Source organism: Colobus angolensis, unplaced genomic scaffold, assembly GCF_000951035.1.
Source record: "Colobus angolensis palliatus isolate OR3802 unplaced genomic scaffold, Cang.pa_1.0 Scaffold199, whole genome shotgun sequence".
NCBI classification, from domain to species: domain Eukaryota; kingdom Metazoa; phylum Chordata; class Mammalia; order Primates; family Cercopithecidae; genus Colobus; species Colobus angolensis.
This window is the reverse complement of record NW_012115143.1, coordinates 1,724,090-1,747,120: the sequence shown is the minus strand read 5'-3', so window position 1 is coordinate 1,747,120 and position 23,031 is coordinate 1,724,090. Positions and strand designations below refer to the sequence as shown.

Below are 23,031 nucleotides of genomic sequence, written 5' to 3'. Positions count from 1 at the left end.
GTACATGTCTGTAATCCCAGCTACTCAGGAGGCTGAGGCACGAGAATGGCCTGAACCCAGGAGGCAGAGGTTGCAGTGAGCCAAGATCACGCCACTGTACTCCAGCCCGGTGACAGAGTGAAGACTCCATCTCAAAAAAAAAAAGTTATGAGGATAAAATAAAGATATGCAAAGTCTCAAAGGATTTGTCCAAAAGCTTCCTGAAAAGAATGCATGGTAAATAAATCCTTTGAGGCTTTGCACCAAAATGAGGGAGTAAGACAAGAAAAAAGTTATAGGATCCAGGAAAAAGTGTATCTGACACAGTTAGTGAAAGAAATCCTCCAGCTGAGGTTGAAGGGAGATCCCAGGATAATAGCTTTGCATCCAACTTAGAGAACAATCGTTTCAGATTGGAGCAGGAGTATGGAGGGCTTTGGAGCCAGGCATCTAAGAAAAAATGGAAACTGATAAAATTGATAAATTATCTGATTGTATTTGGTTATACTGAGAGGAGAGTTATACTCCTAGAAGAGGGTATGAGAATCAGTTGGTAATAAGTACATAGGTAACAAAGCAAACAAAAAAATGCATAATTATGAATTCGTGTAGAGGAACATGCAAGAAAGAAAATGTGAACATAATACTCTAAGTGTCACAGCTTGCAAGTAACATTTACATACTCCTAATAATAGAAACATTCAATATTGATATAACAAAAATAACGTTACTACATTAGGAGGAAGGAGAGAGAAAGTACATGCATATTTTGGGGGCAGATGAGAGTTAAATCCTCATTTTAAAAATAGAAGTAGGGCCAGGCGTGGTGGCTCACGCTTGTAATCCTAGCACTACAGGAGGCCGAGGCGGGCATCACCTGAGGTCAGGAGTTCAACTGGACAACTGACCAGTTGTCAGCCTGGACAACATGGTGAAACCCCGTCTCTACTAAAAATACAAAAATTAGCAGGGTACAGTGGCGTGTGCCTGTAATCCCAGGTACTCGGGAGGCTGAGGGACCAGAATCACTTGAACCCGGGAGGCAGAGGTTGCAGTGAGCTGAGATCGTGCCACTGCACTCCAGCCAATGTGAGAAAGTGACCTGTGTTCTAAAAAAAAAAAAAAAAAAGAAGAAGAAGAAGAAGAAGAAGAGCCAGGTGCAGTGGCTCACACCCGTAATCTCAGCACTTGGGGAGGCCGAGGCAGGTGGATCACTTAAGTCCAGGAGTTCGAGACCAGCCTGGGCAACATGGTGAAACCCCATCTCTATTGAAAATACAAAATCAGCCAGGCATGGTGGCATGCCTGTAGTCCCAGGAGGCTGAGGCAGGAGAATCGTTTGAACCCAGGAGGCAGAGGTTTCAGTGAGCCGGGATTGTACCACTGCACTCCAGCCTAGGTAACATAGTGAGACTTTGTCTCAAAAAAAAAAGAATGAAAAATGCAGACATAAACAATAAGTTTTTTATTGTTGTTGTTGTTTTTGAGACAGAACCTTGCTCGATATCGGCTCACTGAAACCTCTGCCTCCTGGGTTGAAGTGATTCTCCTGCCTCAATCTCCTGAGTAGCTGGGACTAAAATTAGTCACCACATCCAGCTAATTTTTTTGTTTTTAGTAGACATGGGATTTCACTATGTTGGCCAGGCTGGTCTCGAACTCCTGACCTCAAATGATCCACCTGCCTCGGCCTCCCAAAGTGCTGGGATCACAGGAGTGAGCCATCGTGGCTAGCCAACAACTCATAAGCTTTTAAATTAAGTGCTGTTCTGAATAGTGTGATAAAATATCCTCCCTCTCCATCCCACCCAGGATGGCAATCCTCCCTTTGTCCAGTGTATCCACACTGTAGGCAACACTCACCCACTAATCACTTAGTAGCCATCTCAGTTATCAGAGCGTATCACAGTGTTTGTATGTAAGCAACCCTTATTTTACTTAATAATGAGCCCAAAATGCAAGAGTAGTGGTACTGCCAATTCGGCTTTGCCAAAGAGAAGCCATAAAGTGCTTCCTTTAAGTGAAAAGGTGGAAGTTCTCAATAAGTGAAAAAAAAATCTTGTGCTGAGGTTGCTAAGATTTAAGGTAAGAATAAATCTCCCTTATTCGTGAAATCGTGAAAAAAAAAGAGAAAAAAACTCATGCCAGTTTTGCTGTTGCACCTCAAACTGCAAAAGTTATGGCCACAGTGCATCATAAGTGCTTAATTAAGATGGAAAAGGAATTACATTTGTGGATGGGAGACATGAACAGAAACATGTTCTGATTGTCAGCATTCGGGTTTAGTATTATCTGCAGTTTCAGGCATCCACTGAGGGCCTTGGAATTTCCCTGAAGATAAGGGTAGACTACTGTATGAGGTATCTACAGTAGTCAAATTCACAGAAACAGAAAGCAGAAGGGTGGTTGTTGCTAGGAGCTGGGAGGAGGGGGAAATGGGGAATTGTTAAATGGGTATAGAGTTTCAGTTTTCCAAGATGAAGAGCTTTGGAGATTGGCTGCAGGGCGATATGAATGTACTTAACACTACTGAACCATACACTTAAAAACAGTTAAGATCGCCGAGTGCAGTGGCTCACCCCTGTAATCTCAGCACTTTGGGAGGCCGAGGTGGGTGGATTATGAGATCAGGAGATCAAGACAATCCTGGCTAACACGGTGAAACCCTGTCTCTACTAAAAAAAAAATACAAAACATTAGCCGGGCGTGGTGGCAGGAGCTTGTAGTCCCAGCTACTTGGGAGGCTGAGGCAGGAGAATGTCGTGAACCCAGGAGGCGGAGCCTGCAGTGAGCTGAGATCGCTGTACTGCATTCCAGCCTGGGTGACAGAGCAAGACTCCGTCTCAAAAAAAAAAAAAAAAACCAGTTAAGATCACCAGCTACAGTGGCTCACACCTTTAATCCCAGCACTTTGGGAGGCCAAGGTGGGCGGATCACAAGGTCAGGAGATTGAGACCATCCTGGCCAACACGGTGAAACCCCATCTCTACTAAAAATACAAAAATTAGCTGGGTGTGGTGGTGCGCACCTGTAGTCCCAGCTACTTGGGAGGCTGAGGCAGGAGAATCCCTTGAACTAGGGATTTGGAGGTTGCAGTGAGCTGAGATCGCGCCATTGCACTCCAACCTGGTTGACAAGAGCCAAACTCTGTCTCCAAAAAAAGAAAATAAATAAACCTTTTTTTTAATTTGCAAAAAACACATGGGTTCATAAAGGAAAACAATCATATTCACATATAATTATCAAAATATTAAAATGTTTATGGCGTAGTAACTGATTTTTATCAATGCATTAAAGATCTAACAGTAAGTCTAATAGCAATTATAATTACAAAGTGTGCTGAATGCAAACAGTATGTAGATGTATCTTCAACACTTGTAATGTAAAATGAAAATATCTGTTATTTCTATTAGTAAGAACATTGCAGTTACTGCCAGTACCAGTGATTTGTTGCTGGTACATTCATAATTAAAGGAGATGCTAAATTTCTGTTAAAGGTTAGTGAAAATACAGATGTAATTTTGGCTGGGCATGGTGACTCATGCATGTAATCTCAGCACTTTGGGAGGCTGAGGTAGGAGGATCACTTGAGGCCAGGAGTTTGAGACCAGCCTGGGCAACATGGCAAGATCCTGTCTCTACAAAAAATTTTAAAAATTTGCTAGGTATGGTGGCACACTCTGGTAGTTAGAGCTGTGAAGGAGGCTGAGGCGGGTGGGCTGCTTAAGCCCAGGAGTTCAAGGATGCAGTGAACTATGATTGTGCCCCTGCACTCCAGCCTGGGCAACAGAGGGACACCTGCCTCAAAAATAAATAAATAAGCAATTTTTTTCCCTTCCAAGTTCACAAATTCCCTGAATTCTATGATCTGCAGGCCCAGGTTTAGAATCTCTGCTTCTCTAAGCCTCAGATTTATCATCAGTCATTAGTGTTTCACACATTTCTAACTTATTCACTCACACTTCCAGGCAACTGTTTGACACTATTTTCACACCTCAACCCCAATCACTCCTCCCTCATCCTCTCTCTCAGTTGCTTCCTACTTCACTGAGAAAAATGGAAGCAATCAGAAAAAAATTTTCAGACTCCCACCACATCTACCTAACCTCTACACTTGCACCCACCTTCTCTGCTTGTGGCCTGTTACCATAAATGAACTGCCCACACTCCTACCTAAAGCCAATCCTGAGTAGATCTCATGACCTCAAACCTATTCAAGGGCACTACTGCAGTAAATCTCCTACACCATCAAAATTTTCGAGATGTTCTAATAATTATTTCCATCAACATAGAACATGCTATTTCTTCCATCCTAAAACTTTTTCTTGAATCTATTTCCCCTACCATGACTCCTATTTCTCTGTCCCCATATTGAGCAAAACTCAGGTTTCTTTTTTTTTTTTTTAGATAGAGTATCTCTCCAGCCTAAGTTGGAATGGAGTGGCGTGATCTCGGCTCACTGCAACATTCACCTCTGGGGCTCAAGCAATTCTCCTGCCTCAGCCTCCCAAGTAGCTGGGACTACAGGTGTGTGCCACCATACCTGGTTATTTTTTTTGTAGCTTGAGTAGAGACGGGGTTTCACCATGTTGCCCTGGGAGGTCTCGAACTCCTGAGCTCAGGTGATCCATCTGCCTCGGCCTCCCGAACTGCTGGGATTACAGGCATGAGCCACCACACTCAGCCTCTTTTTTTTTTTTTTTTTTTTTTTTTTGAGATGGAGTCTTGCTCTGTCTCACTCAGGCTGGAGTGCAGAGACATGATCTTGGCTCACTGCAGCTTCAGACTTCCTGGGTTCAAGTGATTCTCCTGTCTCAGCCTCCCAAGTAGCTGGGACTACAAGCATGTGCCACCACACCCAGTTAATTTTGTATTTTTAGTACAGACGGGGTTTCACCATGTTGGCCAGGCTGGTCTCAAACTCCTGACCTCAGGTGATCCACCCGCCTCAGCTTCCCAAAGTGCTGGGATTACAGGCACGAGCTAGCATGCCCGGCCTTTTTTTTTTTCTCTTTTTGAGACAGGGTCTCTCTCTGTCGCTCAGGCTGAAGTGCAGTGACAAAAACATGGCTTGTTGCAGCCTGAACCTCGTGGATTCAAGCGATCCTCGTGCTTCAGCCTCCTGAGTAGCTGGGACTACAGGCATGCACTGCTATGCCCAGCTAAGAGACCAGCTTTATCCATTACCACAAGTGTTTATCAAATTAGGATATTGTCTCAGAGAAACAGAGATAGCACAGATTTTAAAGATCAACTTTATTGAAGTACAATTTACATACAAATTGTATGCGTATTGGCCGGGTACAGTGACGCACGCCTCTAATCCCAGCACTTTGGGAGGCCGAGGCGGGCAGATCACGAGGTCAGGAGATCGAGACCATCCTGGCTAACACGGTGAAACCCCGTTTCTACTAAAAATGCAAAAAATTAGCCGGGCGTGGGGCGTGGTGGCGGGTACCCATGGTCCCAGCTACTTGGGAGGCTGAGGCAGGAGAATGGCGTGAACCCGGGAGGCGAAACTTGCAGTGAGCTGAGATCGCGCCACTGCACTCCAGCCTGGGCCACAGAGCGCAACTCCGTCTCAAAAAAAAAAAAAAAAAATTATGTGTATTTTTTTGATGAGTTTTGACAAACGTATAGGTAATTTTATTTGTGGTGGAGGACATTAAGGTTCCCTGGGATTGTGCAGGTCCAGGGATTTAACAGAGGGATCCTGGTTAGGAAACAGGACAACATTAAGGCTCTTGGGAAACATAATCAAACAGGAACAAGTGGAAACACCAAGGGCTGGCCAGAGGTTGGTCCTGCGGTCTCACTGCACTAGGATCTGGCCCTCTGGAATGCTTGGCGACTTCATGGCAGCTCCTGGCCCTCCTCAGGGAGCGGTCTCACCACTCTGACATATGTTTAGGCCATGAGATGAGACCTAGGACTGGGTTCTGGCTCTCTGCCCTGCAACTTTCCTGCCACTACCCGCGCCGTATCCCTGCCCAGCAATGGGGAGCGCTCCAGTCGGTGACAGCCAACTTTCGCTGCTGCCACCACAACCGCAGGGCCCCATTACCTCTCCAGTCTGTTAGAAACCGGTTTCAGATCCGCGGTGGAACCGCGGGCGGGAAAAGTCCAAGCGCTGTCTCGGGTGCTCCTTCGGGTCAGCCATCCTCTGGTCTCTGAGGCTCGGGGCTAACTGGGCGCGAACCGCTGAGCCCGCCTACCAATCAGGTCCTTTCTCCCTCCCCTCTGCGGCTGAAACCCTCAAAGGGTTGCAGTTTCAGCTTTCACTTAGAGACAGCAACTCCAAATTCAGGGTCGCTGGGGAAACTGAGGCAGGACTGGGGACTCTGGGTGAGAGGTCAGACGCTGGTCGCGGACTCTTTCTCCCGAGAACTGCGGATAGCTCTTCCGATAGCCCAAAGCGACTCACGCAGATCCTAGAAGAGAGCGCCGAGGTCCGGGGAGTTGGCCCGGGAAAGCGAAGCACCGCCCACGCGGCTGGGAAACCTCAGGGTGGTGCTGGTCGGAGGTGGGGCCAGGGGCGGGTTCCGGGCGGAGGGTGGGGCAGACGTGGGTTACCGGGTGTGCCAGCCAAACCTTGCACAGAGGAGGTGGCGGTAGTGGCCGTCGCCTGTGGCCCCCGTGCTGCTTGCACTCGAACTCTTCGCCATGGAGGAGCTCCAGGAGCCTCTGAGTGGACAGCGCCGGCTCTGTTTCACGCCAGCTGCCCGGACCAGCCTCTTACTGCTCAGGCTCAACGACGCTGCGCTGCGGGCGCTGCAAGAGTGTCAGCGGCAACAGGTACGGCCGGCTCCCTTCTTCTCTAGTCCCTGCCCCTGGGAACCTTGGGCCTCAGCCGGCGACCCTGGAGAAGGTGCAGGGGAGAGGGAGCGGCATCCGCAAGCTCTGGCCTCCCCACCTCTCCAAGTGAAGCCCGCTAGGCAGGTGATCCCGGGCTCCGGACCCCAGATCCTGGGGATACCGCTTCACCTGCGCTCAATGGTCACATCTTCGCTCTCCCTGCAGGTACGGCCGGTGATTGCTTTCCAAGGCCACCGAGGGGTAAGTGCGAGCTCAGGGTGTGTGAGCGAGGTGAGGGCGAGGGAGCATAAACGTGGGCTGGAGGTGGAAGGTGTGGTCGGGACCGGAGGCTGCGAGTGGTCACGGTCTGAGGTATTTCCGAGAACTGAACTCCAAGTGGGGCGAGGAGGCTGCTGGGGTTGTCCCAGGGGGCTGTGGTTGAGGGGACTGTGCTGTTTCAGCCTCCTGGGAAACTCAGGCCCAGCTGCACCTGGTGTGCTAACGAGCCCTATAGGGCCCGTCTTACTCTTACTTAGGCTGGCTCCCGGAGGAGTGGCGGCGGCAGGAGGGGGAGGGGCTGACTTCATGGGGCTTACCGTCTCCTTCCACCTTCAGTATCTGAGGCTCCCAGGCCCTGGCTGGTCCTGCCTCTTCTCCTTCATAGTGTCCCAGTGTTGCCAGGAGGGCGCTGGTGGTAGCTTGGACCTTGTGTGCCAACGCTTCGTCAGGTAAGGGGGAACAGGTAGCAGGCAAGAAAGGGTTTGTGGAAAGTGGGGGAGGGAAATGTAGAGAGGTGCTTAAGAGCTCACCCCCCTATTTTTTTTCCACCACCCCTTTCCAGGTCTGGGTCTAACCGCCTCCACTGCCTGGGCTCACTCAGGGAGCGCCTCATTATTTGGGCAGCCATGGATTCTATCCCAGCCCCATTATCAGTTCAGGGACACAACCTGCCTGAAGATGCCAGACATCCTGAGAGTTGGCAGAACACAGGAAACTATTCTGAAGCAGATGTAGTATCACAGCCACAGATAGCACTAGAGGAGGTGAGGCCAGAAACTGCAGGGAGTTGTGATAAGGTGGGGCAAAGCCTGAAGTCCAAGGTATCCCAGTACTCCAGGGAACCAAGTGCTCCTGCCACTTTCCCCACCAGGTGTCAGTGTCAGATCCACTGGCAAGCAACCAAGGACAGTCACTCCCAGGATCCTCAAGGGAGCACATGGCACAGTGGGAAGTGAGGTACTTGGGACGGGGTGGGACTAACATGGAAAGCTTTGGCATTGTCTTCCTTTCTAATCTCCACTCTTAAATGTTGTAATAAAAGATCCAGTTCCACCTCCTACCCTGGTCTTCATCTGTCCCATTCCCTGAAAATATCCTAGAAACCAGACCCATCTTCCAAACAGAGAACCTGTACAGGCGCTGCCTTCCTCTGCCAGCCGGAAACGTCTGGACAAGGTAAGTTATAATGGCAAGGGCTTTTCTTTTCTTTTTTTTTTGTAACATTGATATAATGAAACAGTGGCAAAGACTATTTTGAAGAGCACTTTTAGTCAAGCGAAAACTTAGAAATTGGAAGCTCATTATATAGGAGGAATTTTTTTAGAGATAAGGTCTCTCTGTTCCCCAGGCTGGAGACTCCTGGGTTCAAGTCATCCTTTTTTTTTTTTTTTCTTCTTAGTCTCTCTCTGTCACCCAGGCTAGAGTGTTGTGGTATGATCACAGCTCACCACAGCCTTGAACTCCTGGGCTCAAGTGATTCTCCCTCCTCAGGTGGTGTGTGCCACCACACCAGGCTCATTTTCTGATTTTTTTGCAGAGATAGATAGGGTCTCACTATGTTACCCAGACTAGTCTTGAAATCTTGTGTTCAAGCGATTTCCCCACCTCAGCCTCTGAAACAGTTGGGATTACAGGTATGAGTCACTGTGCCCAGCCTAGGAGGAATTCTTGAGAAAAGAACATATTTAGGAAGCTCTTGGCTGTTTATGTCACACAGATATTTTCCTCAACAGAAACGTTCAGTGCCTGTGGCCACTGTAGAACTAGAAGAAAAGAGGTTCAGAACTCTGCCTTTAGCGCCAAGCCCCCTACAAGGCCTGACCAATCAGGATTTACAAGAGGGAGAAGATTGGGAGCAAGAAGTTAAAGATGAGGACATGGACCCCAGATTAGAACGCAGTTCCTCAGTTCAAGAAGGTGAGTTAATGAGAGGAGGGTAAAAATGCCAGTGGAAAAGACTTATAATCACTTGTGTTTTCTTGATTCCTTCCTAGATTCTGAATCCCCAAGCCCAGAAGATGTACCAGACTACCTCCTGTGAGTTCCCTTGCTTTTTCCAATTTCATGAAGCCTTGTGCATATATTAAGATACACTTCCTGGAAGCTGAGGGCTTTTCAGGGGCAATGAAATTGAAGGTGACAGCTCTCTGCTCCTGGCAGGCAATACAGGGCCATCCGCAGTGCAGAACAGCAACATGCCTATGAGCAGGACTTTGAGACAGATTATGCTGAATACCGCATCCTGCATGCCCGTGTTGGGACTGCAAGCCAAAGGTTCATAGAGCTGGGAGCAGAGATTAAAAGAGTTCAGCGAGGAACTCCAGAATACAAGGTAAGGACAGGACCCAGCCTGGCTTTCCAACTCTACTGGCCATTAACCCCCTGCTAACCACCCATATGCCTGTGTTCATAAAGTGACTAAGCAAAGTGACAAGGAAACCTGTTTGAAGGGAAAAATTGGCTGGGCGCGGTGGCTCAAGCCTGTAATCCCAGCACTTTGGGAGGCCGAGACGGGCGGATCACGAGGTCAGGAGATTGATACCATCCTGGCTAACACGGTGAAACCCCGTCTCTACTAAAAACTACAAAAAACTAGCCAGGCGAGGTGGCGGCGCCTGTAGTCCCAGCTACCCGGGAGGCTGAGGCAGGAGAATGGCGTGAACCCGGGAGGCGGAGCTTGCAGTGAGCTGAGATCCGGCCACAGCACTCCAGCCTGGGTGACAGAGGGAGACTCCGTCTAAAAAAAAAAAAAAAAAAAGAAGGGAAAAATTAGTCTGTATCATTGTATCACTCAGTAGAATGAGAAGGGAAGTTACTTCTCTTTTTTGCGACAGTCTAGCTCTGTCTCTCAGGCACAATCTTGGCTCACTGCAACCTCCACCTCTTAGGCTAAAGCAATTCTCATGCCTCAGCTTTCCGAATAGCTGGGATTATAGGTAGGTGCCACCATGCCCAGCTAATTTTTGTTTTAGTAGAGACAGGGTTTCACCATGTTGGCCAGGCTGGTCTTGAACTCCTGACCTCAAGTGATCCACCCACCTCAGCCTCCCAAAGTGCTGGGATTACAGGTGTCAGCCACTGCACCTGGCCCCTCTCTCTTTTTTCTTTTTGAGATGGAGTCACTTCGCCCAGGCTGGAGTGCAGTGGCACGATCTCGGCTCACTGCAAGCTACGCCTCCTGGGTTCACGCCATTCTCCTGCCTCAGCCTCCCGAGTAGCTGGGACTACAGGCGCCTGCCACCACACCCGGCTAATTTTTTTGTATTTTTTAGTAGAGACGGGTTTCACTGTCTTAGCCAGGATGGTCTCTATCTCCTGACCTCATGATCTGCCCACCTTGGCCACCCAAAGTGCTGGGATTACAGGTGTGAGCCACCGTGCCTGGCCACCCCTCTCTTTATTTCTTAATGTTGAACTCAGTGCTAGTATTTTCTGTTTCAGGTGCTGGAAGAAAAGATAGTCCAGGAATATAAAAAGTTCAGGAAGGTAAGACAAGGTCGGGGAATGGAAGCAAGCAAGGTAGAAATGAGAATTTTTACTTTTTGACATGGATGCTTTTTCTCTGCAGCGGTACCCAGGTTACAGAGAAGAAAAGCGTCGCTGTGAGTACCTTCACCAGAAATTGTCCCACATTAAAGGTCTCATCCTGGAGTTTGAGGAAAAGAACAGGGGCAGCTGAAGTTATCAAGGGAGTTCTTGAGCCTCTGCTTAGTGAAACACGAAGGAACAAAGCAGCTGTCAACTAAATAGAATGCAACTATCTGCTTTTCTTACGCTGACCACTGGAGTCCATGGTGGCAAGTAGAGAGTTGCTCTAGCTTCCTGAGGTTTGGTTTTCATTGTTAATTTTTGGGGTGTGGGCACTGTGCAAAGACTCCATAGCTATGCCTAGGAGTTTAGGAAAAGTGACAGAGTCTTGGCTGTTTCACCTTTAGTTCAGCCAAGTCATTTTCAAGTCCTGAGAAATGACATCATCTTCAGGATAAGATAATGAGGACATTAGACAAACCAAACTAAGTGAATTTAGTCTGGTAGCCTCCCTAAGGAAACAGTAATAATAACTTTTGGTAAGAGCTAAAATAACTTGTAGCATACCTAGATATAATGGGAAAGGGCCTGGGTGTTACCCACGTACTGAAAATGAACTTTTTTACCAACATGGCTAAAAAATTAAAACTGACTGCTTCTGTGTCCTTTGTACAAGTTTATATGTTTTCCTTAAATCTTCCAAGGCAGGTGGTTCTTAACCCTGCCTTCACATCTGAGCCACTTTTGGGGCTCTCTAAACAATTAGATCCCTGGACCCCAGCCCAGATGTTATGAGTTAGAATCTCCAAGATTATGGTTTAGACATCTTTTACTTTTTCCAAGCTCTGTGTGTGACCAAGATACATACTTTGCTGTAAGGCTCTACCAAATTAATCTTAAAATTGACAGCTACATACTGTAATTATATAGTAGGAAGAAAATTCTTTTCTGAACATAGGAGTTCCTAGGATCACCTAAAGTAGGGCTCCTACCTCGAATTATCCAGTGACTGAAAACTATAACTGGGCAGGATTTGAATTTACCTACAAAAGGAGATAAATGGTTTAGTTGGACAAAAGATCACGCTTCAGTCCTTTCTGTTCCTCATTGTTACAAAAGAAAGTGGACGCTTTACTCATAACTAGGAATGATACTGCCTTTCCCAGTTCTCCTGAAGGGGGCAGGTTAAAGGGCCACACCCTAGGCTTTGGGAGATAGAACTGCACCCAACAGTGTCAGCAATTCCTGAAACAACTTGGATGAAACCTTGTGATGCCACACCCTTGACAGGGCATTTCTGGGCAGAGAACAGTCCTTGGGAGGTATAAATATGCAGTAAGCTTAGCTGCGTGGCAAGGATAAACAGGAACCCATCCTTAGAGCATGGACAGCCTAACAAGAAAGGCCCTTCACCTGTTCTAATCACCAGGGTAGGCCTGGGCAATAAACATGTAAGGAGAGAAAGAGATAATAAATTTTGAAAGAATTTTGAGGTGATTATGGACCCAGTCAGTCAGTCTACAGCCGCAGTGATCAGTATGGTAGCAACTGTGTTGCTATTTAAATTAATGAAGACTAAAAATGTAGTTTCTAGCCATATTTCAGATGCTCCATAGCTACCTGTACTGAACAGTGTAGATTACAGAGCATTTCCATCACTGAGGAAAGCTCTATTGAACAGTCATAGTGTGCAGAGAACACCTGGTTCTCAATCTTGTGGAAAATAAGACAGTTTAAAGGGGTCTCATTTATTGTCACTGTTCCAAATGTACAAAAAAAATTAGAAAATACCCCCAACTCAACCCCACCCCCAAAACATTTCCCCCAACACAAATAATTTTTCCCAAAACCACAAACATAAACTGGTCCTGGTATTTCCATAAACAGTGCAGCTAAGAAACAGTTTAGAGAAAATTTAACAGGATTCAGATTATATCCATTCTGTCCTCTCAGCCCTGAGAGGTAATAATTCCCATATGGGTCTCAGTCCTCCCTAATGGTTTTCCCATCTCTGGTGGAAGAGTCCTTTTACAAAGTGGCGTTTGGCTACTGCTTTAGAGATCCTCCTGTGCCTTCTTCTTCTTCTTGGGTTTTTCTTCTTGAATTACAGGGGGGTTTGTAGCTTCTCGTTGTAGATAGCTAATAAAATCACTTAATTCACGGCCACCCTGAAAACAGAAAGATTACCTTAAAAATGTAACTTTTTAAATAACCCTGATCTGCTCCAAACAGGAAGACTTTTGAGTTTGTAAAAGCCCATTAGCAGCCACATATACTGACCATGAGAGTTTAAACAGTTTTTAGTTAAATAAACCCAATTAGCCTGGCGTGGTGGCTCACGCCTGTAATCCCAGCACTTTGGGAGGCCAAAATGGGCAGATCACCTGAGGTCAGGAGTTCAAGACCAGCCTGACCAACATGGAGAAACCCCATCTCTACTAAAAATACAAATTAGCGGGGGGAGAGATTGCATTGGGAGTTATACCTGATGTAAATGACAAGTTGATGGGTGCAGCACACCAACATGGCACACGTATACATATGTAACAAACCTGCACGTTATGCACATGTACCCTAGAACTTAAAGTATAATTTAAAAAAAAAAAGGCCGGGCGCGGTGGCTCAAGCCTGTAATCCCAGCACTTTGGGAGGCCGAGACGGGCGGATCACGAGGTCAGGAGATCGAGACCATCCTGACTATCACGGTGAAACCCCGTCTCTACTAAAAATACAAAAACTAGCCGGGTGAGGTGGTGGGCGCCTGTAGTCCCAGCTACTCGGGAGGCTTAGGCAGGAGAATGGCGTAAACCCAGGAGGCGGAGCTTGCAGTGAGCTGAGATCCGGCCACTGCACTCCAGCCCGGGCGACAGAGCGAGACTCCGCCTCAAAAAAAAAAAAAATACAAATTAGCCAGGGTGGTGGCACATGCCTGTAATCCCAGCTACTTGGGAGGCTGAGACAGGAGAATCGCTTGAACCTGGGAGGTGGAGGTTGCGGTGAGCTGAGATCACGCCATTATACTCCAGCCTGGGCAACAAGAGTGAAACTCCGTCTCAAAAATAAATAAAAATAAGTAAATAAACCAACCCAATTAAAGAACTATGTCTAAGAGTGTGTGTTTATGTCTGTGTATGTATTTGTGGGGCTATGGGACAATTCACTTACTTCATATTTCTTTGGATTTAGCTTCTTGTTGGCTGGAGAGAAGTATATGGTAGGAAAACTGGGGAAAGAAACATTGATTAATTTGAAGCAGTTATGTGGGCTTATGTGCAGAACTCTTAAGCCAAGAAGGAATCAGTGGTTCTGCCTTCAACTGGAATATGAAGACTATGTCTAGTAATGATTTCCTGGTGGTTACAAGCTTTATTCCAATCAATTGCCTAGACACTTTTGTTAATTTTTAATCCACTTACCCTCTGACTTCATACGGAGAAGGCACATCATTGGCTGTGGCATCCATCTTGGCTATGACGATATTTGGGTCTTTGCTGAGCTGTTAATAAAACAGGTTAAATGTTTACATTTCAAGTTTTCAGTGACAGAGGGACACTTAAGTCAACTCAAGACTTAAAACAATCTCATTCTTCAAACACTAAAAATACAAAAATTAGCCGGGTGTGGTGGTGCGCTGTAATTCCAGCAGATAAATTGCTGTTCAGGTGGGAAGAGTGCTTTGCAGATGGTAGTACCTCACTTTCCACAAGCTTCCCTTTTTTCTCCTGTATTAAGACTACATCTTGCCACCTTCAAATTTACCTGGTCTAAATAAAACATTACAGGGGCTAAGTCAAATGTTTTAAGATGAAGAACCATATGGATTCATGTAAGCCATTACCAAAATTCAGAAGTTCTTAGATATTTTGAACTATTATCTAGATTGAGCCTGAGGAACGGAATGTTAAAAGTGGGTATCTCAGGCACTGCACAGGCTGGAGCAATAGGGGGCAGTCAAGAGAAAGTGAGTAAACAGCAAGTAATTGGGAAAAAAATCTACCAGTACTTCGGAACCAAGCAAATGAGCCAATGCTGAATACATATATAAACTTTGCTCCCGCTCAAATGTTATCCTCAGAATAGGATTCACACTTACCTTCTCTCCAAGTTCTTTATACTTGGGCTCCAGATTCTTACAGTGACCACACCAAGGAGCATAAAATTCAATCAGTACATCTTTATTTTCATTATTCACTATTTCATCAAAATTCTCTGCTACAACTACCTGGAAAACACAGAAGAATCTCTAGTTGGTAAGGTAACATAAAAAATAAATTCACAAGCTGTATTTGTTCCTAGACCCAATCCCTCTCTAATTTGATGTGTTACCACGGAAAATAAGTCATGGAAACCCAAATCACATTTACAGATTAAAGATGTTGTCATTCACTAGATACCAACTCATTCCTTTGTCTGTCACCTGTCAAACTATGTTCAGGAAGTTACAGGACATAGAAGTGCTACCCAACCGTTCCTTAAAATAATTTCAAGCCAGGCTTGGTGGCACATGCCTGCAGTCCAAGCTACTCAGAAGGCTGAGGCAACTGAGTAAGACCACATCTCTATAAAAAAATTCAAAGTAACACACTGTTCTTAGAGGTTGCTCTATCCTCAAGAGTAACTTAGCCCAATATAAATTTCATCACAAAATTCTATGCAGGCTTTATACTCTTGCCCCTACCAAGCATTATGAGCCCTGCCAATGCTTTTTTTTTTTTTTTGAGATGGAGTTTCACTCTTGTCGCCCAGGCTGGAGTGCAGTGACATAATCTCGACTCACTGCAACCTCTGCTTCCCAGGTTCAAGCGATTCTCCTGCCTCAGCCTCCCGAGTAGCTGGGAACACAGACACCTGCCACCACACCTGGCTGATTTTTTTGTATTTTTAGTAGAGTCAGGGTTTCACCATGTTGGGCAGGCTGATCTCGAACTCTCAACCTCATGATCTGCCTGCCTCGGCCTCCCAAAGTGCTGGGATTACAGGCATGAGCCATCGCTTGGCCTGCCAATGCTTATTTTATGACTCAGGAAATAAGGACAAAAAAAAAAGAGATGGCCAACAAAGTCTTCATTTAGACCCCACAGTTTTGGAACAAAGAAATGAGGAGAGGCAATTGCTCATAGCTTGATGAGGCTGTCAGTACCTCACCTTTACAGGCCCATCATTGCTCTCTGGGATAGGTTCAGACTTCAGGTATCTCTTCAGATTGCCATCAAAGTAATCCTGCAGGAACCTCTCCAGAGCCTTCCCATCACGCCTACAATTGGAAAACAAGGGTAAGGCTTGTTAGTCTATTCCCACCAATGAGAAAATTATAGCAATTGCTTTGAACAGTTACTATGTATTTTAGCTTTTCAAGGCTAAAAAAGAGGGAAACTCTTATCTCTCAATATGCAGAACTACAGACTGAAGAAACAAACCGTTCCTTTTATTTCTAATATGTTCTTTGTGGATTTCAAAGTTCAGAGAAAGAATCATTGGTCTGCTAGAGATTCATTTTTGCAAAAGAACCAGGTCTTATTGCTCTGGAGGATAGTGTGTGTTTACAGTATTTCATTTTATTGACTGTCTCACAAGGAATATTTTCTCTTGTCTCAATCTCCCAAAATCTCAGAAAGTGAGGGTAAAAATTGTTTCTGGGGTCTTAAGATCTTCCTGATTCTGAGTTTACTTTAGACCCATGTGGTATTTCAAAAAGAAAATACATTCTGTAGGGATGAGCGGGGAATGGTTTGGTTTGAAATTACATTAGTATCAACGAGGCTGTTCAATCTTTTTTTGGATTTTTCAATTTTTTAGAGACGGGGTCTGGCTATGTTGCCCAGGATGGCCTCAAACTCATGGGCTCAAGTGATCTTCCTGCTTCAGCCTCCCAAAGTGCTGGGATTATAGGTGTGAGCCACCACATCTGGCCCAAAGGAGGTTGTCCAATCTTATCTTTTTTTGTTTTTTTGAGACACAGTCTTGCTCTATCACCCAGGCTGGAGAACAGTGGCGTGATCTCGGCTCACTGCAACCTCTGCCTCCCAGGTTCAAGTGATTCTGGTGCCTCAGCCTCCCTAGTAGCTGGAATTACAGGTGCACACCATCACACCCGGCTAATTTTTGTATTTTTAATAGAGATGGGGTTTCACCATGTGGGCCAGGCTGGTCTCGAACTCCTGACCTCAAGTGATCCACATACCTTGGCCTCCCAAAGTGCTGGGATTACAGGTGTGAGTCACTGTGCTCAGCCTTTATCTGCAATTAATAATGACCAAGTGGAATTATGTAAGAATTCCAACCTGCCATCCTTTCATTAGTTTTCAGAATTCATTAAGGATCATAATTCTTAAAGTATCTATATGTATTTATTTTTATGTATTTTTTTTTTTTTTTGAGACGGAGTTTCGCTCTTGTTGCCCAGGCTGGAGTGCAACGGTACGATCTTGGCTCACCAAAACCTCCGCCTCCCAGGTTCAAGCGATTCTCCTGCCTCAGCCTCCCAAGTAGCTAGGATTACAGGGATGCACCACTGTGTCTGGCTAATTTTTGTATTTTTAGTAGAGACGGGGTTTCTCTATGTTGGTCAGGCTGGTCTCGAACTCCTGACCTTAGGTGATCCACCCACCTTGGCCTCCCAAAGTGCTGGGATTACAGGTGTGAGCCACCATGCCTGGCCTAAAGTATCTATATTTAAATTGAGAAAAACGACAGTCATAGGTCTTGATTAAAAGACCTATCTTCACATTCCAGGGTTATTGTTCTTCAGAAATCCTTTGTAGTATAAAAGGCTTTAATAAATGCCTTGGAGAATCAAAGCCCAACTAGCAACTCACGAGAACTCCTCCTGCATGACAAACTTCTCTCCTTTAGCAGTTCTGATAGCAACAACAGGAATCTCTCCAGCAGTGCTCTCCAAGCCAAAATCAGAAAGTTCATGGCTAAAGGTTTTGCGGCTAGCTACAGCAAAGTTGAGTTTGTGCCCAGCATCCAGGAATTTCTTTGCCACCATCATTACCCTGTGGGAAACAAGAGACATTTGTACCAAGACTATACAGGGTGGTCAAGCACTTTTGAAACTAAGAAGCAAGTGACTGGAAAGCAAAGACTAAGTTCTATAGTTCTAGCCTTCTGGAATCAGTCTGAACAGTCTGAGCTCCTGGGCCCTGACACATATAACTTCAATGCCTAACTGAACTTCACTGGCAAATTGGTTATACCCAATCAACTGGTGCATTCCTGCTAAATCTTGCTGTAATATACAACTGAAATCTGTTTTAGGCATAATGACTGATCTGAAAAGAAGATTTGTAAAGGTAAAATGCACTGAGAGTCTAAATGTGCAAGTAAGCACAATGTTTAAGTGCATTTTATATCAAATTTCCACCTTCTACTTAGAGTCACTGTGTCACAAAGCAAAGAAACACCTACGAAATACATGCCCAATAGATTCTGAAAACAGTTTATGTTATTTGTCCCATGGCTTCAAATGTAGTTTTTGGAAGCCAAATGTTCCCATTCTTTCCTGCTCTTATACCACACATGGTAACAGGACAGTAATTTTAATTTTTTTTTTTTTTTTTTTTACAGCTTAAGGAACCATTTATTGTTTTACAGATTCTTAAGGAAACAACAAGATAGTTAGAAGGGACTGTTTATACATTGGGTAAACTTGTCCATGTGGGAAAAACATAATTCTTATTACCTGTTTCTCCAGTAGTTGGAACCTTTAGCATTCTTTTCATAGTCCACATCATAGTAAGCAATAAGTAAGTCCTTGCCCTGTATCAAATCTTTATTGTCTTCTGTCATGTGAGGGCAGATACCGAAACTGAAATGAAATAATCCATTATCAACTGGCTTGGCAAGTTTTTAGCTATATCATAAAGTTGCCACAAAGTAACTGATAGCATTTATGAAGGAAAGAGATTTTCAACATTTAGGACAAGTACTGAGCAATATATACCTTACAGGATGACAACAGGAGTTCTAACACCCATACATTACAGCTTTAATATAAACTCAAACTATTATTGTTACAATCCCCCCGAATAGACCATTTAAGCCAAAATATAGTTCTGCTTAATAACTGAGGTAAACAAACTAAAATCAAGCAAATAAATCCCAGACAAGATACAAAGAAGTACTCACATGTTTTCCTGGATGAACTTTTTAATTTTGCCACTGGTCATTTTTTGCTCTGTATATGCCACAGTCTTGTCCTCAAACTTGTTAGTCAGATGTGAAGGACGAAATAAGATGATACCCCTTAAAAAAAAAAAAAAGTCTCAGTAGGCAGATAGCAGAAGAACTGTCTCCCATCCTTTTTTTTTTTTTTTTTTTGAGATAGGGTTTCACTGTGTTGCTCAGACTGGAGTGCAGTGGTATGATCATGACTCACCGTAGCCTTGAACTCCCAGGCTCAAGTGATCCTCCCACCTCAGCTGCCCAAATAGCTGAGAACACAGGTGTGCACCACCATGCACAACTAATTTTTTATTTTTTAAAATTCTTATAGAGATGGGGGTCTCAACATGTTACCAAGGCTGGTCTTGAGCTCCCAGGCTCAAGTGATCCTCCCATCTCAGCCTCCAAAAATGCTGGGATTACAGGCGGAGCCCCCATGTTTCATGTAATGCTTAGACGATTACTTTTGCTGCCACTTTTAACTAGCAACATCTAAGCACATAAGGACTCTTTTCTAGTACCACAGATTCAGCAACATGACATTCTCATTAACACTAAGATGCTAACCACCTTAATCTTAAATGCAATAATTGGGTATAGGGTTTAATACATTTTGGGTTGGAAAATTAAGAGAACGTGGTTCTAATCATAGTTCCCCAACTAATTCCAAACACATTAGACCAGGTCTCAATTTAATCCTTCTGGTCTTCAGCTTTTTCATTATCTCAAAAGGGGGTTAGAGTAGAGTTTCAAACCTTTAGAAACAATAGCAGGCTGGGTGTGGTGGCTCACGCCTGTAATCCCAACACTTTGGGAGCCTGAGGCAGACAGATCACCAAAGGTCAGGAGTTTGAGACCAGTCTGGTCAATATGATGAAACCCTGTCTCTACTAAAAACACAAAAATTAGCCAGGTGTGATGGTGCACACCTGTAATCCCAGCTACTTAGGAGGCTGAGGCAGGAGAATCACTTGAACCCAGGAGGCGGAGGTTGTAGTGAGCCGAGATCATACCACTGCACTCCAGCCTGGGCAACAAGGGTGAGACTCCGTCTGAAAAAAATAAAGAAAAAACCCTCAAACTTACTCTAAATCTTCTCCTTTTCACACATGGTTAGTGAGTATTGTTTACATTTTTTATACTCATTCCTTCCTATCCATTGCCACTAATGCTGTTGACCGAGTTTAGACTCTCACATGTCATCCTCAGTTTAGATTCTCCTTATAATCCTTAGAATTCTCCTTAGAATCCTTTGAATGCCTTTCACCACTCCCCCTTCAAACCATTATCATGTGGTTGCCAGTGACTTCTTCACAAATTTAACCCATTTATGTGGGAGGTTGTAAATTGTTTTTGTGAAAGATCAGACCTTGGCAACGACCTTGAGCAGGAGGCTATAACTCCCACAAGCTTAGTATTCCAATAACAGAACACTAAGCATTACTCCCCAGCCCAGAGTCTTTCAATGGCTCTCAAATGTCTAAAAGATAAAATCTAAGCTCTTTTGTATGGCACTTAAAATTTATAATTTGGTCTCTGCTTAATACTCCAATCTTATCTTTCATAATCTCAATCACAAACAATACTCCAGCAGTACTATGGGCCCCAATATGCCTAGACTATCTTACATTTCAAGGTCTTCACTCCTGGTGCTCTATCTGGAATAATTTTTATTTCAAAGGCCATAACCTTCCAGAAAAAAACTCATCCTTCAAGAGTCACCCCCTCTATGAATTTTTCTGATATTACCCCCCTACCCCAAAAGAAGAAAAACAATCACTCCCTCTTTTGTACTTCCAACCACTCTGTATACAGTTCTATATATACTTATACTTTCATTTTTACATATGTTCATGTATACAATCTCCCTTTACTAGATAGAGGGTTGTTCCTTGAAGGCAGCAATAGTTTCTGGCATGTAGCATAATGCCTTGAAAGTACTCAATAAACCCTTGGGAAAAATTAGGTATAAAAATGACCAATTCAGATTGGTGCGGTGGCTCATGCCTGCAATCTCAGCACTTTGGGATGCCGAGGAATTTGAGACCAGCCTGGGCAATATGATGAAATCCTGTCTCTACTAAAAATACAAAAATTAGCCAGGTATGGTGGCACGTGCCGGTACTCCCAGCTACTCAGGAGGTTGAGGCGCGAGAATCGTTTGAACCTTGGAGGCGGAGGTTGCAGTGAGCAGAGATCGCATCACTGCACTCCAGCCTGGGTGACAGAGTGAAACCCTGTCCCAATCAATCAATCAGTCAATCAATCACACCAGTTTCCACAATAATACTTGGTCCGGAGATTCAACTCAGTCACTTACTCTCCATTATCATCATACTCGTTCACCAGAGACTTAACATTCGTATGTGCAAATCGGTAGTTATCCCTCAAGTTGCTGGCTGCTTTTAGGAACTCAGAGTGAGCTTCACTGAATAAATCATCGAAAAAACCTATACAGAAAATATTAAACACAAGGAAGAAGCAATAAGTGCTGACAGATACATATTCCAAACCATAAAAGTCTATTTTTCAAGGGTTTCATTCTACTTTGAGGACTGGGTCTGCTTCGTCATGACTACCTCAGACAGGCACAATATTTAGGATGAGAATTTTCCCTCTACCCTTTACGGACACACTTCTTGAGAGAGCCAAGGGAGAAAATTTGTCAGTGTTCAAGTCTTCATTCTACTTTCCCATAATTGAACAAATTTGGGCAAATTGCTTAACTTAAGAGTTTCAGGGACTATTTGAGGTATCAGAAGGATTAAGACGATACGTTAAAATAAACTGTAAACCACTTCACCCAATTTTTTCTTTCTCTATATTTGTCTTTAGTACTACTCATTTAGAAAAGTGACTAAAACATAAATGTTTAATGAATACATGCTAACTCCTTGTAAAATATAAAGAATCAGTAAAATTTAGATGATAAAAAGTGGCTTTTGGCCAAATTTAAACAGTAAACCATATTCTGCTGCCAGAAAGTCAGTATTTTTTGTTTGTTTGTTTTTTGTTTTGCCACAGAGTTTTGCTCTTGTTGCCCAGGCTGGAGTGCAATGGCGCGATCTTGGCTCACTCCAACCTCTGCCTCCTGGGTTCAAGTGATTCTCCTGCCTTAGCCTCCCGAGTAGCTGGGATTACAGGCATGTGCCACCACGCCCGACTAAGGTTTCTCCATGTTGGTCAGGCTGGTTTATAACTCCTGACCCCAGGTGATTTGCCCGCTTCAGCCTCCCAAAGTGCTGGGATTACAGGCGTGAGCCACTGTGCCCAGCAAAAGTCAGTTTTATTACAGTAATTAGGAGACTAAGAGAAGCACAAACATAGCTTTTACGTTTATATTTATTTTTTAGTCAAATTTATCATATATCACATTTAAAAAACAAACAATGAACATCTAAGATGCAGAAAGTGTTTAACTGGCTCATGTCATTTAAAAATGAGATATTGCAACACATGAGAAAGCAATGAATGCTGCAAAAACAAGACAAATCCTAGTAATCTGATTTTAACTTTTAAGTTCCCTAATTATTGTGAAAATAGCAGAGTTTTATTATTTACTTGTATCTTCCTACCTTAAAACCTTATTTTCAGTCATAACTACCTTATTATATGAGTTAAATCTCAGAGTTTAAGAAGCATTAGAAAATGCTGAAGATATTCCTATCCTAGTCCTTTATTTTTCTCCCACGCCCACCCCTCCTAGTCCTTTAATTGAAATTAAACCTTCACATCTATAAGACCACAAACCCACCCAAATAAAACATCAATTGCTCCCACATTATAATTACATTATATACTAATTATATAATGTACTATAGTACATTATAGTAATTGCTAACCCAATTCTGTCAGTTGCCTTTTCAATTGCCCCAAAGTTTCCTTAACTGCTTTAATTCTGTGGCTTTCCCAGACATGGAGGGTTTTGGAAACCAAGTTGATGATTCTGTGGCACGGTTTAATATTTGCTACTTACCTACTACAGACGCATCTTTATCACTAATGAATTTCTTAAATTCTTCCTCAGTCCTGAGAGGCACTGAAGCTGGTCCTGCCTGCTTCTTCAGGTGGCTGACAATTCCATCTTAGAAATCAAAATAAAAAGTAATAACAACACAATTTATTTATAAATTTTGAGAAGGCAATTATTCATGATTCAAAATTCAGAAGGTACAAAAGGGTATATGACGAAATTTTCTTGCCACCCTTGTCCCTAGTCACCCAGTTTCCTCCTTATAAGATTTCAGTTTCTTTTTTTTTTTTTGAGACGGAGTCTTGCTCTGT

At 44.2% G+C, this 23,031-nt stretch overlaps 2 protein-coding genes across 4 annotated transcripts in view; one reads left to right on the top strand and one right to left on the bottom strand.

Annotated features, from left to right (window-relative positions):
* The first annotated feature begins 6,003 nt into the window (after positions 1–6,003).
* Positions 6,004–11,242, top strand: ELL3 (elongation factor RNA polymerase II-like 3). 3 transcript variants are annotated; one of them, XM_011941164.1, is made up of 12 exons: positions 6,229–6,428; positions 6,580–6,774; positions 7,000–7,035; positions 7,390–7,502; positions 7,616–7,817; positions 7,925–8,010; positions 8,154–8,229; positions 8,787–8,970; positions 9,048–9,090; positions 9,214–9,385; positions 10,495–10,539; positions 10,622–11,229. In XM_011941164.1, exons 2-12 carry the CDS (start codon positions 6,643–6,645, stop codon positions 10,730–10,732), a joined length of 1,200 nt encoding a protein of 399 aa, XP_011796554.1. In that variant the 5' UTR covers positions 6,229–6,428; positions 6,580–6,642; the 3' UTR covers positions 10,733–11,229. The 3 variants fall into 3 exon arrangements, with proteins under 3 accessions (XP_011796553.1, XP_011796554.1, XP_011796552.1); XM_011941163.1 differs by having other exon boundaries at positions 6,004–6,774; positions 10,622–11,242; XM_011941162.1 differs by lacking the exon at positions 6,229–6,428 and having other exon boundaries at positions 6,448–7,502.
* Positions 11,243–12,308: 1,066 nt separating this feature from the next.
* PDIA3 (protein disulfide isomerase family A, member 3) overlaps positions 12,309–23,031 on the bottom strand; it is a 20,272-nt gene continuing 9,549 nt past the window's right edge. Inside the window, exons 4-13 of the mRNA XM_011941165.1 lie at positions 22,724–22,831; positions 21,068–21,197; positions 18,712–18,828; positions 18,266–18,391; positions 17,397–17,579; positions 15,727–15,835; positions 14,675–14,803; positions 13,998–14,077; positions 13,747–13,804; positions 12,309–12,749 (exon numbers count right to left, since the gene is read on the bottom strand). Of these exons, the coding sequence (XP_011796555.1) occupies positions 12,636–12,749; positions 13,747–13,804; positions 13,998–14,077; positions 14,675–14,803; positions 15,727–15,835; positions 17,397–17,579; positions 18,266–18,391; positions 18,712–18,828; positions 21,068–21,197; positions 22,724–22,831 (1,154 nt within the window). The 3' untranslated portion in view covers positions 12,309–12,635. The remainder of the gene's footprint in view (positions 12,750–13,746; positions 13,805–13,997; positions 14,078–14,674; positions 14,804–15,726; positions 15,836–17,396; positions 17,580–18,265; positions 18,392–18,711; positions 18,829–21,067; positions 21,198–22,723; positions 22,832–23,031) is intronic.